General features: G+C 40.0%; 1 protein-coding gene across 2 annotated transcripts in view; it reads left to right on the top strand.

The window, feature by feature from the left end:
* Positions 1–1,441: 1,441 nt before the first annotated feature.
* CRPPA (CDP-L-ribitol pyrophosphorylase A) overlaps positions 1,442–19,198 on the top strand; it is a 102,255-nt gene continuing 84,498 nt past the window's right edge. The window contains exons 1-2 of one of the 2 annotated variants that reach the window (XM_054161146.1): positions 1,442–1,687; positions 8,000–8,279. In XM_054161146.1, coding sequence (XP_054017121.1) covers positions 8,055–8,279 — 225 coding nt within the window. In that variant the 5' untranslated portion in view covers positions 1,442–1,687; positions 8,000–8,054. Of the gene's footprint in view, positions 1,815–7,999; positions 8,280–19,198 lie in introns of both variants that reach the window. The other variant, XM_054161145.1, reaches the window with a different exon arrangement.

Raw genomic sequence — 19,198 nt, 5'->3', positions numbered from 1 at the left:
GAGGACAGAGTGTAGCAATAGTATTATACACTCAGTTACAGCCTAAGATGTCCAGCAAAGCCAGATATACCAACCTAGGGCCTATTTGCTGATTACAAATGCCCTGCTTAGCAAGCCCACTCTTACCCAGGCTGTGCCTCCTCTGCCACTGATGGCTACCAGCCCTATGAATTTTGCCATCAACCTGTCTCAGGTATTGCCGACAGGAACACAGGAGGGTGAGCTGGCACATATCAGCCTCTCTCAGTGAATCAACTATGGCTATTACCACTTCTCCCTCCTAGGATTAAGGGAAACCAGATTTTGGCAGGCATCCCCAGCCAGCCTGGGGAGCAGCAGTGCTAGAATCATAGCACTGCTGAGGTTGGAGAAGACCTTTGAGATCACCATGTCCAACCACTCGCATAGAGTCTGCTAAACCATTACTACTAAACTATGTCCCCAAGAAACACATCCAAATATCTGGTGACTGTCACCACTCTGGGCAGCCCATTCCAGTGCTTGATAAGCCTTTCTGTGAAGAAATTTTTCATAATATCCAACCTGAACCTTCCCTGGCACAACTTGAGGCTATTTCTTTGTTGAGGCTATTTCTTCTTGTCCTATCACTTATTGCTGGTGAGAAGAGACTGACCCCCCACCACTTCCCAACCTCTGAGGTAGTCGTAAAGGGAGATGAGGTCTCTCCTCAGCCTCCTTTCTTAAGACTGAACAACTCCAGTTCCCTCAGCCGTTCCTCATAAGACTTGTCATCAAGGTCCTTCGCCAGAATAGTAGCTCCTTTGGATACACTCCAGCACCTCAGTGTCATTCTTGTAGTGTGGGGACCAAAACTGAACACAGTACTCAAAGCGTGGCCTCATCAGTGCTGAGTAGAGGGGGACAATCACATCACTAGAACTGATGGCCACTATTCCTGAGGCAAGCCAAGCTCTGTTGGCCCTCCTAGCCACTCAAGCACAGCCAGGGCTCGCGCGAAGACGCAGGGCTCTGGTCCGGCCCGGCCCGCCTTCCCCGACATCAGGTATCTACTTCCTTGCCGAGGCAGGGGATCCCGCCCAGACTAAAAGACCCTGAGAAGCAGAGGCTCCCCGCCTCTCCCAGCGCGGGAACGCAGAGCAGGACGGCCCGGCCAGGCTCGGCCCCGCCGCAGCGCCTAACAAGCGCTTACAAGCCCCAAGGCCCGCGTTCCCCTGCCTCGGCCAGCACCATCCACCCCGGCTCGCCGCGGGTAGGACCGGACCAGCCCAGCTCAGCCTAGCCCGGCCGCGCATGCGATGTGGGGATTCACATTTAAAGGGCCAATGGCAGTACTACGCCGCTTGTGCTTCTGTGTGCTTGCCGTGTCCCTATCGCGGTGCCCCGAGCAGCCGGGCGTTGCTTGTGGGGCCTAAGGCGCGTGCTGCGGGGCAGCAGTGCCGCGCCGAGGCTTGCATTCCTCTGCGGGGCCTCGCTTAGCGTGGAGCGGGCGAGAAGCAGGGCCCAGTCCGCGCTGAGGGCAGGCCGGCGGGCGGGCGCTGGATTCTTCGGATTGCGGACATCGCGGGCAAATAAAACACGCGGGCGGGAGGTTGGGCCGACCCGGCAGCGTTCCTGCTGCTGGGGGCGCGGGGAGGGCAAGGAGTGGAGCGGCTGCGGTGCCCCGCGCAGATGGAGCTCAGCAGCGGGAGCCGGGATGGGCCCGCCGGTACGCTGGTGGCGGCTGTGCTGCCGGCGGGCGGGAGCGGGGAGCGCCTGGGCGGCGCTACTCCCAAGCAGTTCTGCGCTGTGCAAGGCAGGCCGCTCGTCAGCTACACTGTGCGGGCGATGGAGAGGTAACGAGGCAGGGGCTGCTCGGCTCCCCGTCCGCTCCCTGCGGGCCTTCCCTTCCGCAGTCCTTGGGAAACCTCTGGCAGCAGCTCGCCACTCTCTCCTCAAGCCCTGGGTCTCCCTGGCAACACCGGCCCTTGGAGGGTTTGGTTTTGCGTTTCGGTGGGGTCTGGATCCCTCACCACCCAATCAAAGTGTGACAGGGTGCCTGGGAACACGTTGGCCTGGTGCAGGCCGGGGTGAGCTGCTGACTGGGCGGGCTCATTTGAGAGGTGCTGGGTGCTGTCTCCCGGCCCTACCTGGTTCTATCACTGACATCCCAGGCAGCTCTTCTTTCTCTCCAGTGCTGCCAATACCTTGAAGCTGTGTCACTTTCCACTGCTGTTGGAGATGTGTTAGAGGCCCTCAGCCTCAAAGCTTGAGAGTTTCGGTAGCAGCAGTGGCTGGTTTGGTGAGCTACATACAATAGCTGTTGGAGGCAGTGATAATGCTATCCAGAGAACTTGGAAAAAGGTCTGTTCAGCCACAGGCTTCCGAGATAGTGTTAATAGTGTCTATAGGCCTCCAAAAAAAGGTTGACCTTTAATAGCATGATAATTGTGGCCTACAATGCAGCATTATCCATTGTAGTTCAAGGAGGAATGTACTGTTTTGACAGGAAGCTTGAATGTCCCCTTTAAGATATATTTATTGAACCAGAAGCTGATAGCTCACATAGTGTAATGTTGCATGCATAACTTTTCTTCGTTGGAGCAAAGAATGTGAGTAACAGGATAGCAGGTTTTCTGTGAGGCTGTTGAGTTCAAGGCATGTGACTGGCAGCTAATACATTATTGTGAAATGTTAATATAATGTAAGTCTTGTATCTAGTGTCACTTGAAGCTGCAGAAAGGAGAGGAGTGTCAGATGTGTTCTGGATATTTTTCAGAAACTAGTAGAAGAAACCCCAGATTTTCGAAAGAATAAATCGAGAGGAATGGATTGTGGTATAAAGAAATGGAATTGCCAACATCTCTCAAAGTTCTTTAGTCATGGAAACTTGTACAACATCAATATTGGGATTTTTCCATTCCCACACAGAGAGGCTTCCCTCAGGTCACTTGTTAATTTATGAAAGAAATATTGCTTGTTGTCTTTATTTAACTTTCAACAGCAGCCAGTCACAAAGCTAAACACATCAGTAAGCAAAACCTCCAATCCAGTTTGTCACAGCTGTAATTTTTGCCAAAATGTCATGGGAATCTACAGAGAAGAATAATATCCTCACTCAGTGTAGTGGAGACCTGGAAGAGAGAACAGAGTGAGGTCTGGGAAAGAAATTAATAGGAAAGTATTTTTTTTTTTTTCTGCTAGTAAGCTCTGAAAAAAAAAACCAACAGTTCTTTGAGCAACAGTATTATATTTGTGTCCTAAAGATGAAAAATATTAGAATTTTGAATTCTTACTATACAGTCTGACTAGGAGTGTGATCCCAAGTCAGATGTGAGAGTAAAAACTTAGCTTAACTTCCGGAGTGCATAACTGGTGGCAGTGTTCTTGCAGGCAGAGCTTTCTGCCATCTCTGTACTGAACTGGAATGTTGGCTGGTATGTATATGCATGGAGAGTTGGGAACAGATGTACTCTAAAGCGCAGAATAGCTTCCATTTTCCCCTCAACACTTCTGACTCTTCAAACTGTGAAGGAGATGCCTTGTTCTTACTTTGTGCAAATGTAGGCACAAAAAATGTAAGGTTGAGAAACTGCAGTTTGTCACCTAATCTATCACCCAGAAGTGGCAGGTTTTCTGTGTTCAGCTTGATACTCTCTTCCGATGTCTTTTTCTTTTTACCTGCTGTAATTGAATGAATCATTGACTCATTAGCCTGTAATGACTTGTATTGAACTGGTTGTCTCAGGTGCTGCACCTTTATTTGAGTGTTTTTTAAGCTGGAAGAACAGTAGCAACATACAGACAGAAATACATGAGCAAATCAAGAATTTGCAGCTGCTTTGCATGTGATTTTAAAGCAGGAGAAAAGGATAAATTTTTTTACACTGTTCAGCTGCAAGTAGTAAAAATCTTAAATATTGATGTGGAAAAACTGGCAGACAAGAGCAGACATGAATGAATAAGCGGCACATCCTGTTGCATAGGATGACTACATGTAGAACATTGGCCTGCCAATAATCATCAAAGATGATGCCCTTAGGAAGAGGAGGTGAGAAAAAATAGAGTGAGGAGAAATGGTTGTTTTTTTATTGCCATTACAGTCATGCTGATAGGAAGGTCAGGCCTTGCCTTGACAATAAAAGTGTGTTAGAGAACTTAGATGGCTGGCTTTGCCATTGGATTTGTTTCTGCCTTTAACGAACTATGCAAGGCTTTTGCATCAAGTTCAATAACTAGAATGGCATTCCTCCTTTTTGCTTCTGTACTAGCTAGGGTTATTTTTTTGTGTGTTGCTGTATATTTGTTTGTCCCTTTTTCTGAGGCAGGGAGGTATTGTAGATCTGTGTGCACATGTGCACACGTTTTATTAAAGCTATAGAGAGGAAAACAGACTGAAGTCAAGGTTGAGTTTTAAAAAAATAGTTCTCTGGCAAATAAGCTGCTTCTATTCTTGCTGTGCCCATATTTTACCAGTTGTTGAAAGAAGAAAGCAGAGTTAATATGCTCACTGACAGAATAAATTTTCTCCATAAAGCTTTCTAACAGCATTGTTTGCTTTGTTTACTGTAATGTAGCCTCTTAAAACAGGTAGCCTGATATATTAAAAAAATAACCCAAAACACACCTCAACAACATTACCTGGGGAAGCTTTCAAAGAATTGCCTCTTTGGAAGTGTCTTGTGTAGTTTATTTGCCAAGTATTTTTTTCCCCAATTGGCTGATGCATGTTTACTGGCTCTACAGGTCACATAATTACAATTTTGTTAAATGTATTTATTGTGATAATTCTTTTTTATCCTGGCCTTGTTCTTGACATGGCTTATGAGCTACAAATAACCATAGCAAACAACCCAGTTGTTTGACTTTGTGAAGTTATCTTTATTATCATGTCTGACTGATCAGGAATAATGTCTTTCAGGAAAAAAATGAATGGCTTCTGTACGTGAGATGCTGAAAAATTATTTAATGTATCTATTAAACTTTTCAGCTCCCATTTTGTAACATGAAAGATAGATATGTGTTAATATACATGCATGCCTCAATAAAGTATGAGCAAAGCTGTTATGGAGAAAGGAAATCATGCTTGCATTCTGCAAATGCATGTTCCTGGGAATTCTTTTTCTCATTTGGTGCTTGAATATAAGTTGATCAAAAGAGTCTCTGTGGCAGTGAAAGATGGTATCTTAGACTACTAAAAGCCATCTCACAAATGCTTGGCCTTTTGCTGAGACAACTGCCAAATTTCAGTAGGTTGTATGTTAAATAAGTTGTCACTGCTCTTAGTTAGAGTTGGGAAGAAACAGAGTGTGATTATGTAAGCCTTGTCTCAGATTTCAGGCTCAGCACTGGTTGGTGAGTGAACTGATAGAGGGTTAAACCCCAGTCACGTTTGTACCTGAGCACATGCCATTCAGGTGATAGAGTCTCAGAGCATAATTAATTGGTTATTTAATTTCCTCTGCAGTTTATTGGGAAGTCATGTAGTAGTTCAATCTGTTGCTGAGTTAATGAGCTCCTTTTCTTGGAGTTCTGGCTCAGTTAATGTAAATGTATGTTGTTTGAATTTTAATGAAACATTACTATTTCGACAAGGCAGCTGATCGGTCTGCCTGTAGGTGAGGACAAGAAACTGTTGCAGGAAACCAAAATGTAGTCCTTTTTTGCTTCATTGTATTCTTTCTACTAGTATTGAGGTCTTCCCAAGGCAGATACAAAGTGATTATAACTCGGGTTGTTACCTGTGTTTCATGTGATCACGCCTGATTCCACTTTAGAACTACTGCCTCTGTTCAGTGGAAGCGCAGCTTATGTTCTGTATTTAGTGCTTGTTGAAGCACGTGGGGGCACAGTATTCAGAATTTCTTGATGGCTGGTGCTGAATCTCTCTGAAGCTTGCATTATCTTGATCTAATACTGCTGTTGTGGAATGGAAAGGATGTTTACTTTTTAAAAACTGGTTTTGATCAAGTCCTGAGCTTCTTGCTATTGTAGTATTAAATCATTATGAAGAAAAGGGTGTGTCAAATTGCAAAGGTAAAGAAAGGATCCATTTACTGACAGAGTGAGTGTATACTGTTGTCTTTCCACTTCATTAAAATGCTTTGCAACATTTCCATAAACAGATCTTTAAAAGAATAAGCACCTCTTTTGTGCATGGTTCTCATTCATGAGAATTTGCAACATACTTTACTGAATTAGTGCTTTTCATGAGTTTTGGTGGGACATGTTAGGCTTCAAAGCATAAACTCTTCCTGTATCTAATTAAGACAGAGGATACTTTTATAGTCATATATGAATAAGCATCTCTAAATGTCAGATCTAATTATAGAACATTAGTCCAGAATGAGTATGAGGACATACTCAAGTTGATGAATGTGTTTCTCCAGACACAGGGTGGAGCTGTGACCGCATCCTGTCACTTTTCAGTGTATTGTACCACTGGAGGCCTTGAGCCATTCCACTCACCCCGTGCAGAGATTTATCAGAGGCTGACCAGTACTTCTCTTCTTTTCCCTTCTTATTGGAAAGTGCTGTGTGCTACCCATTTGCTTCATAATCTGTTGTGTTTAACTTCAGAATGGGAAATGTTGCTGCTTCTCTTGCACAATCTCCAGTGAGTGTGCATACTGTCTGGTTTCTGCAAGTAGAAGTGCAGAGTTCTCGTTCTTGTTTAAGTGTGAAATAGCTTTTCTTGAGTTTTGCTTTATTTATATGACTGACTCTTGATAAATTCAAAAGAAGGAACTGAGATGAATCAATTAGTTTGCTCTACCTCTGAGTTGAAGTCATGAAGAGGTGCTAAATTGGCTAAGTGTAAGCCTATGCTAGCCTATGCCATCTAAGAGATTTGGAAAAAAATGTAATGAACCCATGGAGAATGACAGGTTGAACTGAAATTGGAAGCATATGACTTTACATTTGAACAACTTCAATAATTAAAAAGTGATGTATTTTCTGCCTTTGGTCATAATAAAATGAACATAACAACAAGTATTTTTCTTTTGAAGAATGCTAATAGCACTTCTGTGGATTTTTAATACTTACTTAAAAGTAATTTAATTTTCTATGGAGTTCTATTATTTACAAAAACAGGGTGGAAGATGAACTATGTGAAACAACAAAGCAAGGGGGGTGGTTTGTACCACAGATGACTTCACTTTTGGAGTAAGGATAGTTTGTAGGCAGTGCCAATTGTTTAAGCCTTTCTATTTCTGAACTGTATATTTCTTATTTATATATTTCTAACTGGAAGTATTTAGTACCTTAGTCTGTCTTATGTCTGTAGATTTAGTTTCAGTAGTTCTACTGGTTTTAGTTGAGAGAATATACCATACTTATCTCCCTTCCTGGCTGGATGTGTAGGCTACACATGACTGATTTTATTATAGTAAACAGTGAATTATTTTTGTAGTTGTTGCTACTCTCATAAATTTGTCTGTCATATTAAAAAAATAAACAAAACAAACACAAACCCAAGAAGCAACTCCTGTCATCTGTGAAGACAGAAAGAAAATAAAAGAATTTAAGAAACTTTGTTCTCTACATAGCATTTAGTAAATATGACAAATAACTGGATTTGAATTATGGCTTTTGTGTTATGTTGAAGTACAGTATGCCACATGTGACTGTAATTTGTATTCCTAAATTCCTTTGTCACAAGTATGACTTCAGCCAACTTCACTTATGACTGACTTTAATATTGTGGGTTGTGGGTCATCCTCCCCCCATATCATCCCTCAGTTATAGAGCTAGCTGGATAACTTGAAACTGAAAACTGGTTATTTGAAGCAAGTCCCTTCCCGAAACTCCAGTTACTTTGGTTGACATCCATGTATCAGTAGAGATCCTCTCATGTAGCTCTCTTTTTGGCTGGTGTGCTAATACACACGTGAAAATGTGGACTTGAGTGTGTTGCGAGATGTTTTATTTAGCCAGCTTGCATTTATTGTGATATTAATTTCTTTGTTTCATGGAGATATTTATACTTTTACTTAGTCATTCATGTCTACTTTCTCTGGTTTTGTGCTGTTTCTTCTAGGGTAAGTTGGATATCTGACATAATTGTGGTGGTCTCTCCTGAAAATGTTGGAACAATGAAGTCTATCATTGAGAAATATGGCCACCAGCGAGTTACGGTAGTAAAAGGTGGAATAACTCGTCATCGCTCCATTTTCAACGGACTGAAAGTATTTGCAGAGAGTGAACTTCCCAACCATTTACTCCAGAAACCAGAAGTAGTGATTATCCATGATGCTGTGAGGCCATTTGTTGAAGAAGATATTCTTTCAAAAGTGGTCATGGCTGCTAAAGAATATGGGGTAGGTACTACACAGCAACACAACTCTGCAATCTTCTTCATACTGTACAATGTAAAACTGTGATTGGTAAATAAGGATTTTTCAAGCAATTGTATTCATATATGTTGATTTTTAATTAGAACAAATTCTGAATTCCCTGTTATACAGACAGATCAGCTGGGGAGAGAGAAATTTTAAATGCCACAGACATTATTTGCTGTGGGGAATAATTATTGCCATAGAGACTCAGTAAGAGATTAATCAGCAATTTGTTAGTTGAAAGGTAGATTGCATAATGATAGTTTACATTTTTCCCTGTAGAATTCTCCCCTAATGCTGGATTACTACATTGCTGACTTGCAAACTTTGTGTTCTTATCTAAGACTTGCATGCAAATCCTGAATAAGCGGTGGCAAGAGAGATACCGCTGTGTTAACGATAATTTTTTCTGGAATCTGTAAACATTGCAAACTACTGGGAAAGAGGGAAGAATTGTGTTGTCTTTTAAGCCCACCCAGCTGGCAACAAAGCACCTGACAGCTGCTTGCTCACTTCTATTCTTAGGTGGAATGGGGAGGAGAAAATACCACAAAAGGTTCAAGGGAACAAGGGAGGGCTCACTCCTCTGTGTTTTGGTCACAGGCAAAGACAGATTTGACTTGGGGAAACAATCAATTTAATTTAAACAGAACCAGCACCACCATTCTACAAATTGAATCACAGCAGGACAATGAGAAACTGGCCTCTGTTTTTAAGAACTGGACCTTTAAAAAAATGTAATTGCCTCCACCCTTCCCTTTTTCCTGAGCTCAGCTTTTAGATTTTCTATCTCATCCCCACCAGTGGTAGGTGGGGGCAGGGAATGAAGGTTGTGGTCAGTCCTTCCTGTGTTTCTGCCACTTCTTCCTTCTCAGGGGGAAAATTCCTCGCAGTCTCCCCCTGCTGCAACACGGTGTCTCTCCCATGGGAGACAGTCCTCTCCTAATTTCTTGAACCTAGCAATTGCTTCAGCACAGACTTCTCTCAGTGTTAACAACATTCTTTGGGAGCAGTCTGCTGCTGCTGCTGCAGCATGAGATCTCTCTGCAGGCTGCAGTTAGGATTTTGCCCTACTCTAGATCTCTAAAACACTGCAAGGGCTCAACCTGCCATATCACCACTGGCCAGAACTGGAAGGCTGCTCTGGCACATCTCCCTTTCCTCCTTCCTCACTGACCTCAGTATCCACACGGTTCTCTCTCCTGTCTCACTCGTCTCCAAAACAAAAGAACTTGCCTAACGAATTTTTTCCCCCCCTTCTAAATTTTCTCGCCTTGGCCAGAGACAATCCAATTTGGGGGTGGGGAGATAGTTGAAGTCTTACAGGAACCATACCAGTGGACCCCTCTCCTGCTATGAAAACACTGCTAGACAAATCCAATGCAAGTTGGTAAAAGCTGTGTTATGCAAGTAAAATGGTGTGTCATTAAAAGCAGGCACTAGCAGCAAGAGGAACTGGTAGATGAACTGGCTAGCTGAGGCAAAGACATAAGAATTCATGGCTTATCCACAGGCTTGTTTGTGCAATTTGTTATCTTTTACTTTGTACTTCAGTGCTCCATTGATAAGACTGTAGAATGCTTTCCTTCTTTAAGAAGATGATTTGAGGTAGAAGTCATTAGTGATTGGGTACTAGAAAGCTAGGAAACTCTACCATTACTTGTATTTTTTTTAAGAAATGAGGTAAAATATAAGCTAGCTGGCAGACAATGCACACCTTCAATAATGGAATAAAGAGCCCATAGGTGTTTCCTTAGAGCTTGTATTTCCTTAGAGCTCCTACACTCTTTTTTGAAAGCTCATACTGTAAATTAGCATTGTGCTACTTGTTAAAATATTTATTATGAAAATAAAATTGTGCTAGGTCTCTCAGAACATTGTTGAAAATCTTAATATATTGATCTTCTTACTGGTAGGCCTGTACTTTTGTAGACATGAGAAATGGCAATAAATGGAAACTACTCTATAGTTTTCAGTGATACAGAACATAAGCTTGCAGTCATTAAAACTTGAATTCTGTTAGAATTTTAACAAGGTTTTTGCCCAGTCTCATATAAAACAAAAATAGTACTACAGAACTGATTCTCTGCCAAAGAGTTTAAAATGTACCTGCTTTGTAAGTCTGGTTTAAATGAGTTTGGAGAACGGTAGAAGAATGGGGTTAACTGTGCTGATGTTGGTTGAAATGAGGAGTAACTGTTTTCTGAATTTGTTTCTGTTTGGGTGTCTGTGTGTTATGGTAGGTCACATCTCATTTTTCTTTGTGGTTTAATTTTTTTACCTTGCTGTCTTTTTTTTGAAGTTTGGTGCCCCCCCCCCCCCCCCCCCCCCCCCCCCCCCCCCGGTTTTCTTTTTAATTGGGTAAAACAGTAGGGAGCCAAGGCAGTCGCTACTGACCTTCTCAAGGTAACCTATTCTAGTTCATCTGATCTTCTGACTAGTCAGTTTGCTTACCTAGATCAGTGAAGTGTAATTTGATCTCAAAAAGATGATCTTAGACGTTTGTCTTAGTCTTTTACATTGTGTAATGTCTATCTGAAGTGTGTGTGGTACTTATTCGCTTACTGTTGGCTTAGATCCACTGAATTCCGTGAGGTTAGGCTGTCAGACAACTGGACTCCAAAAGATGTTAGCTGTGGGCATTACCTGAAAGTAATTGAATTTAGGTGCTTGAGAGGAACTTAATTTCATGTAACAAATTGAAAAAGCTTCCTTCCAGAGAGAGGTGGCTCTCTTCAGAATTCTGTAGCTGTCAAGTGAAGAACTAAATGACTGGAAAACTAAGACTGTTAAAACTTACTTGCGTGGTTTGAATATCAGAAAAAAATTGGTCAAGAGAAGCTATCATCTTTAATTCTTCCTATAGCCAAATTCTTTGCATATCTGAAAGGGAGTAATTCCTTCAATCTTTCAGTACAAAAAGTAATTACTTCCTTTTGCATTATGTAGAAAGGTACAAACCCTGGCAGAAACATCGCATGAAATCACTGGCGTAATAGGACTAATGCTGTATTGTTCATCTGCATACCATACAGGTAGCATAATTATGTGATGCTTTCATGTTCTTTACCGTGGCAATTGATCAAGTAAGTTATTGCACTTCTAGCTGCCAACTGTTAGACAAATAAATAGTTTTATTACACTTACTAATCAGTTTGTTATTTGCCTGCAGGAATCAAAATGTTCACCTTATCCAGAACTAATAAATTATGCCTTAAATCCCCTAAACAATCCCTTGGTTATGTGAAAATATTAGTTTGTAACCAATTAAATTCCATTTATGTTTTGGGGGTAATTTTATAATTTAAATGACATGTTTCTAGAAACAAATCCTTTATTGCTAGTAAAAGCTGGGAAAAGTGGAAGCTTCAGAAGGCATCATTCCAAAGCCTCTAGCATTATTTCATTGGCAACATTGCATTTTAAACAACAGAACTAAAAAGGGAAAAAAAATCATACAAGAGGGAAAAAAAATCAGGAAGGCGAGGAGGAACTTGTCAGTTCTGCTGTTGAGAGCTTAAAAAAAAAAAAGACACAGTCAAAGACTTTTGGTGGTTAGCAAAAACTGTACTTTCAAATCTAGTTTATTTCTCTGAAAAGACTGAATCAAAACGGCATTCATAGAATATGTTTTCTGGAAGCTGTCTGACAGAATTACTTTATTGTGTACTTTATCAAGGATCTGAAGAAAGCATACATGCCAATACAGATGTACAGTGCTACTCAGTTTCATGGACTCTTTGTTCACATACACAATCAGTCAAAATAATACCCTTAGACAGGAAATACTACATATTATGCTCAGCCTGTGCCTGAGTTTACTCAGCCTCAGTGCTGTGGTTACCAGTCTTGCTGGAGCAGAAAACATGCACCAGTGCACATGCTGTTCTTTTGCCTAGTTAGATAGCAAAATACAATGCTTTATGTATGACTTACTGAGTTGCATTAGCAGCTGAAGGTGAAGGAGGACTTGGGTTGATAAATAGGCTGATCTGTTATATTCAAGGCAATATACTTGAATGGGGACACCACTGCTGGAGCGGTTCTGCTTGCTCTGTCCTTTATTCTTCTCTTAGAAGCAATTATTTTTAAATGTTATTTCTTGTCTTTATTATATATGAAATATTTTGCAATATTTTGCATATTTGTTATGATCAAAGACTGATTTTAGCTAACCATGAAGGCTGCATCAGTAGCAGACCACCAGAACAAGAGGACACAGTCTCAGGCTGCACCAGGGGAGGTTTAGGTTGGATGTTAGGAAGAAGCTCTATACAAAGAGAGTGATTGCCCGTTGGAATGGGCTGCCTGGGAAGGTGGTGGGGTTGCCATCACTGGAGGTTTTCAGGAGAAGACTTGATGGGGTGCTTGGTGCCATGGTTTAGTTGATTAGGTGGGTTGGATTGGTTGATGGGTTGGACTTGATGATCTTGAAGGTCTCTTCCAACCTGGTTTATTATTATTATAATTATTATATATTGGGTCACCTGAAGTCATCCTGTACCTGTATTCTCAGAGGTTCTGTATTCACTTCATACTTTGGGGTGCTCCTGCTGTCCTGTCACTGGTGCTTGGTGCCAAAGCAGAATCAAGAACTGATGACTTATTGCCATCTTGATATTCCATTAATGGAATAAAAATAATGATTTCTGCAGTTCACATTGTTGTAAGTCAGTCTTCTAAAAATACATATTAATGAACTGTAGGGGTGTTATGTAGCAATTTTAGAAGACAGCGTTTGAAGAGCTACAATATTGTGAAGATCAGAATCTGTTCACGAAGCCTGGAACTTTTCTGAATGTGTGGAGAAATGAAGTGTGATTTTTGTTTTTTGTTCTGCTATTATATAACATCTTACTCCTTTTTCAACTATCAGAAAAATCCTGATGCTTCCATCTCTTATGTTGTTATTGATCCCGTAGACAATTACAGCCTTCTCACCCAAGTCACTTTCTGTGTTGAATGGAGAACTAATGTATTGTTAACAAATACTTGAAGTCTTCATCCTAACAAGATAGTGTTTGGTGTTAGGAAGGCACTTGTAAGGGGAGAAGCAACTCTGTTCCCAGTTTCAGTTTAAGTGATTTAGATAATTCATGGCATTCATTAGAAAGGATGCAACTCACCCAACTGAAATAAATAAATCGGAGAGAGAAACTTAAATTATAGTCTCCCTGTCTTCCTTGCAGCATATTTGTGTTGTACCCAATACAACAACTACTATTAAATTATTTTTAAAAAGAATTTAATTTACATTCTCACATTGTTTTGCTTCTGGAAGCTTACACATACAGTGATTTTTACCTTAGTTGTTTGGGTTTGGTTTCTTTTGTTTTGGGTTTATTTTGGGTTTTTAGGTAGGATTCCTGGAAATAAACTTTGAGCATAGCTCTCTGTACTGAAGTGGTTGCTGAAGTAATTAATGTCTATGCAATGTGCTTTTAGATTTAAGAGAAGCTGTATGCATGACACTGCTGTTGATTTGAGGCTAATTTGTGTGCTTTGGTTGAATAAACTACATGAGTTTGGAACACAAATCAGCCTTTAGCAAAAATGTGCATATTTAATCACTTGGGTTTCTCCTTCCTGCAGCAGTTCAAAAGAGTAAAGAATAGTTCTTAAAACAAGGGAAATCTCAGCTTGTCCATGTGTGAGTAGCTGAATAAAGACCTTGGATAGTGTTAGCCACTTCTACAAGGCAAGATTCTTAGCCACATTTCTCTGGTGAAGGACTAGGTTTGCACACTCTTCCACACCTTTTCCCCCCCCTTTTTTATCAAATGTTTGAGTACAAAGAATTCTTGAGTTTTCATCCATAAGTGCCCTCAGCTGCAGTTTGTGATCTGAGTGTTTGTGGCAAGGGCAGCACCAGCCCTGCTGGTTTGGTGAAGCTTCTGAAAGCCAACTTGGCCTGTTTCATATGGTGTAATAGTTTGCTGGACTGGTTCTGTGTTTATCCTGCTGTTTCCAAGAAAGTAAGTGGGTTGTGATGAAGATAGAACTAAAACTGCCTTGAGGAGCATTGAAGCTTGTAGGAGAGAATTCATCAGGTATCAGGTTCATACATACATGTATTAGAGTTTGAGCCAAATGTGTGTAGTAAGGTATAACGCTCCATTTTACAAGGCCCTTGATAACAGAGATGGTCTTAGATGAAGCTTGTGTAAAGAGGTGACTTAAAATTTTGAGTCTTAACAGGCTGTAAGAGAGACAACCTTAAGTGCAATGATTCCTGCAAAGAAAGGACCCAAGCAGTTCCAAGAGAGAAACAGCTGAGTGAATTCAGAAGGGGAAGCACATTTGATAAGCAGGTGCAGAGTTGCTTAGGGAATTGCATTGCAGTGGTTTTTGGTTGCTCAAAACTGTGTGTATGGGAAAGAGTTATTAATTAAATGCTGCAGTTTTGCATTTGGTTGATTAAATTGTGCAAGAGTCCTCCCACAACATCTCAAGACTTTTTTTTTCCCCTCTTTGTAATGATGCAAATCATGTTTAATGATACACAGTGATATCAGCAGCCTTCACGTCATGATACTCATGATTTTGCAATGATGTGGACTATCAGGAGGTAAACTATGACTTCTTAACTGTAGTTGTAACTCTTATGACAGTGGCTTCAAGATTTCTACTCCACTGAATACAAATGGTAGCTCCTCTTACTCTAGTGTGCAAAATCCTTAGTGGCACGGGGTGCTCTCACCGAGAGCTTTTTGCGATGTAAATCAGTAATTAGGGTATGAAAGATGGCTTGCTGGCTGTGAGATGTTTCATTACTTGTTAGTGCAAGATCATGCTGTGCAGTCAAAGTCAAATAAATATTCTTGATAGTTTTAGAGGCAAAAATGTTTGGCTTTGTGCTTCATTTAATTTTTATAGCAAATGGTCTGTTTAATTTTTGACACCTGGATTTGCAGTATAGCACCAGGTAGAACAAGACAGTGCCAGTGGCTCATCTTACTGGTGTTTTATGCTGAGTGCCTAAGCATTAAGTGGTAAATATAATTTTAAAGCAGTTTGAAGAATACTGAAAACTACAGACAGCATACTGGCTACATGGTTTGCTTTGGAATGTTTAAATTGCTTGGAATGACTTTAACATGGTACAGAATCCCTACAACACCTATTGCTGTCAACCCAAGAGATTAAATATGTTGTAAGAGTCTTTTGAAGCACTTTACCAGCATGTACTGCTCTTCAGGTGGGAGATGCTATGTGTGGTCTGGATTATATACTATACTTTGGTGGTATTATGCATATTCATACAAACTTTGAAGTACTTCAGAATAATCTTATCATGAAGAAAGCAGAACCTTAACAAATGAGAACAAGTTGTTGAACATTGCAGTCATTGCACTACACAAAAATTAACAAAATATGTTAGCTAAGGTAATAAGATTTTTACTTGGCTAATAATACAATACTGTATATTCAATGAAATACATTTTACTGTTATGTTTGTGGAAAACACAGACTTCCTTGACCATTCTCTTATTTCTCTCAGGGAACATCATGTATGCCTTCTCCTAAGGAATACACTACAAGAAATGCCATATAATTTGTATGATGTCATTAAAAATGTGCTATAATTTTCCTAGCTTTTGTAATTTCACTCTTCATTAAAAGGAGTTAACCAGATTTATTGCAGGGATTTATAACACAAGAGCAACAAAAATGAGATTCTTATTTTCAATCTGCTTTTTGAAAAAATACTGATTTAAATATGAAATATTTGTATAAATAAGTTGTTTGCAGCAGCACATTTTGCTTTTAAGTGCACATGTCTGTTCTTGGGTTTGCCTTTTTCACTCCCTGTATGGTCCTGAGCTTGTTTGGTGTGGTGTTGAAAAACTGCAGCTTGTGATAGGCCTAGCTCTGCTTTCTTCCTCAGCCTCATATGTTTTTTGTTGCATGTACCTATCATGTCTTTTGGAGGGGAATCTCTTTTGTTTTCTTTTAGAAATCTTACTTTTTCCTCAGAAAAACTTTTAGAATTTAGCATGTTGTTGATTAGATCCAAAGTATATTTACTGACACTTAGAGGTAAATGCCTTCAACAGAAAAGAATAGAAATTATGTGAAGTAAAAAAGAACATATACAGTCTTCATTTATGAGCAATGTTTCTGTTACTGGTAATCTGTAGTTTGCTCTAGCTGACTTTTGAAGCTCTTACATGTCTTGATGTACAGGTACTATCCCTAGTTACTCAGGTAGTATGTTCTGATAAAGGTGACCTCATTAGAAGAAGTGTTTTCTTTTTCTTAAACGGTGTCATAAATATACATTACATTTGTTTTAGGGATCCTGTGTCTTTGAAGTCAGTTCAATGTACAACATAGTGTCAGCTCATTAATATGGGATCAAAGTGTATGTTAAATTTCTGATTAAACATCCTCTCTTTTCCAGCTAGGAATAAACACAATTATAACAATTATATCTTCTTCCTTCCTGGTGTTGGTTTAAGATTAACGTGTGCCCAGTTTTAGTGAGTTCAGCTATTGCTCCTAGCCAGCTGGGTAAACAGACTTTAAGGAAATTGAGTGAAGTTTAGCATACAAGTCTTTTTCCCTAGTGTTCAAAACTCCTTACATCTGTTCTAATTATCCTTCTTTTTGTCTGGCTGATGATTAGGCTTAATATGTTACACCAGGCTTGTGTAACATTTCAACCAGTGCTGTCCCTGGGCAATTGAAAGCTGCCAGTACAAATATGTCAAGATAGCTGGAATTGGACTGGTTGGTGATACTGCCTACAGAGAAGACATTTCAGTTGGTATCTCATTAACGAGAATCAAAGATGGTGTGTCCATAATGGTTATGGATTTTGATTACTTTATTTATTAACAACAAAATTAAAAATGAAGTAATCTAAGAATTATCCTTGTTTTAAACAAGGCAGATACCTGATAGAAACAAGGTAACTTTTTTCTTCAGCCTTAACCTCTCATGGATGTACAGCCCAAATTGCAGATGGTGCTTGTCAGAAGAGTAAATAAGTAAAAGGAATCCTGTCCCCACCACAGCACTGCCACACAAATTATGTCTGTGCTACATGTGTGAGTTTGTGGGTGAAAGTATGGTATGTCCTGTCCATTGGTGTTTCTGCATGATAATGGGAATATGGTATGGTCTGCTGCTCTTCACTGAGTCATCCTGATTGACTGTAGTCTTGACTGGTCCTTCAAGAGAGGTGTGCACCTGTGGTACTGGTTTGGGAGAGTCTCTTGGACACAACAGGAGTTATGAGTCAGATGGTGACATTTGAGTTGAACCTATGCAGCCAGACTGCTGCCATGCAGTAAGTGGGTTCTGTATGCAAAATGAGGTTATGAGCTCTGAACTGATCCAAGCCTACATATAGTTCACAGTTTGGAAGTTTGTCTGTGTTGTGCATAAGCACGTGTTCTCTTCTAACCTTAGAAAGCTTGGTACATACAGACAAATTGAAGTTTATCAACTCTACTTCTGTAATGGAATGATTGCTCAGTTGTTAATTTCTCTATGCACTGAGCTTTTCCATCCGACTAGAATTGTTTGCCAGGATTTCTGTAGGCTGGAAGGGGAAACACTTTTTAAGTTTTCTATCTCTGCAGTGGAATCATAAAACTTCTCATAGATTGTGACTTGTAGTTATAGAGGAGGTAAGCTTGGCAGCAGCTAGATAAAAAATGCAGAGGAGGAAACAGAAGAAAAAGTTGTGATGTTTCAGTGCTATACCTTGAATGTGCTTTGGAAGCAATTGCCCTTCTGCTTTATTTTACAAAGATAGTTGTATGACTTTTTTATTATCTATTCTTCCCTTCAAATTTATGATATAAAATATTTTACAGCAGCATCCTCCTAAATATGTGAAATATTTTAATCTTATAATTGAGTTTTTGAGTTTTGCTTTGAAGATTCTGATAGATAAATTTGTCTCTACTGAAAGATATCTTATTTCAATCCTAACTTAAGTAGTAATTACTGAGTGTGGCTGAAGCACGTTAATTACTGTAGATACAATTAGTTTGAGTGCAGATGTCTGAATAGAAGTGCGTGTTTCTGCCTGTTTCTCACATCACAGATACTGTGTTTATTTCTCTATATTTGTACTGTAGTTGGCTGTGAATGCCCTTCATGGCAAGTAGTTTGATCTGTGCAAAAATACTTTGCCTATAGTAGCATGTGGAAACAATTTGATGGAATCGAATGGGAAGAAATTAATAATAGTTGTTTTGAGCTTTCACTGGTTCACAGACAGACCCAATTAGGCTGAAATCCTTAGAAGGTGGTAGTGTTTGGTAACATAAATAAGCTTTCACCTAATAAAAACCATTCTAGGATGTGTTTGTAAACTCCCAGATACCTAATTTGTTGAAATTAACATTGTTACCATATACATGAAGAGTGTGCTCATGCAATCCTTGTCTTCATGGAAAAGTGAGATAAAATCACTTATGTATTTGCCAGACTCACCTCTACAAAATTGACTTTAATGGAGTTCCAAGATGGATGCATTTGTCCTGCTAAGTATGACTAGCGCCACAACCTCCAGCATATAGTTTCAAAGGAGTTAGCTGCTTTGAACTGATGAAAATATATTTTGATGTACTTCTATTTCCAGCATATATGTGCAAGATAAATCTGGGTTTTTTTCTACAGCAGAATGACTTGGTTCAGTACTGCTTTGCTTGTTGGAGTTGAAAGCAAGTCTGACTAAAACATAAAAATTAACAAATAGGAATATTGAGGAAATGTGCTAAAACATTAGGGTAGGGGCATTATTTTAGAGATAGCAATCATAAGCTATATTTGTATCCATTTGATATTAGGCCTATTCCTAGGTAATTTTAGCATATTGAAACTGATAGATTCAGTTAAGGCATCTAGGGAAGAATAACCCCGTGCACCAGCACAGGTTAGGA

Source organism: Dryobates pubescens, chromosome 4 (assembly GCF_014839835.1).
Source record: "Dryobates pubescens isolate bDryPub1 chromosome 4, bDryPub1.pri, whole genome shotgun sequence".
In the NCBI taxonomy this organism is placed as follows: Eukaryota; Metazoa; Chordata; class Aves; order Piciformes; family Picidae; genus Dryobates; species Dryobates pubescens.
Note: the sequence above shows the minus strand (reverse complement) of the source record. Positions and strands in the feature narration are given on the sequence as shown.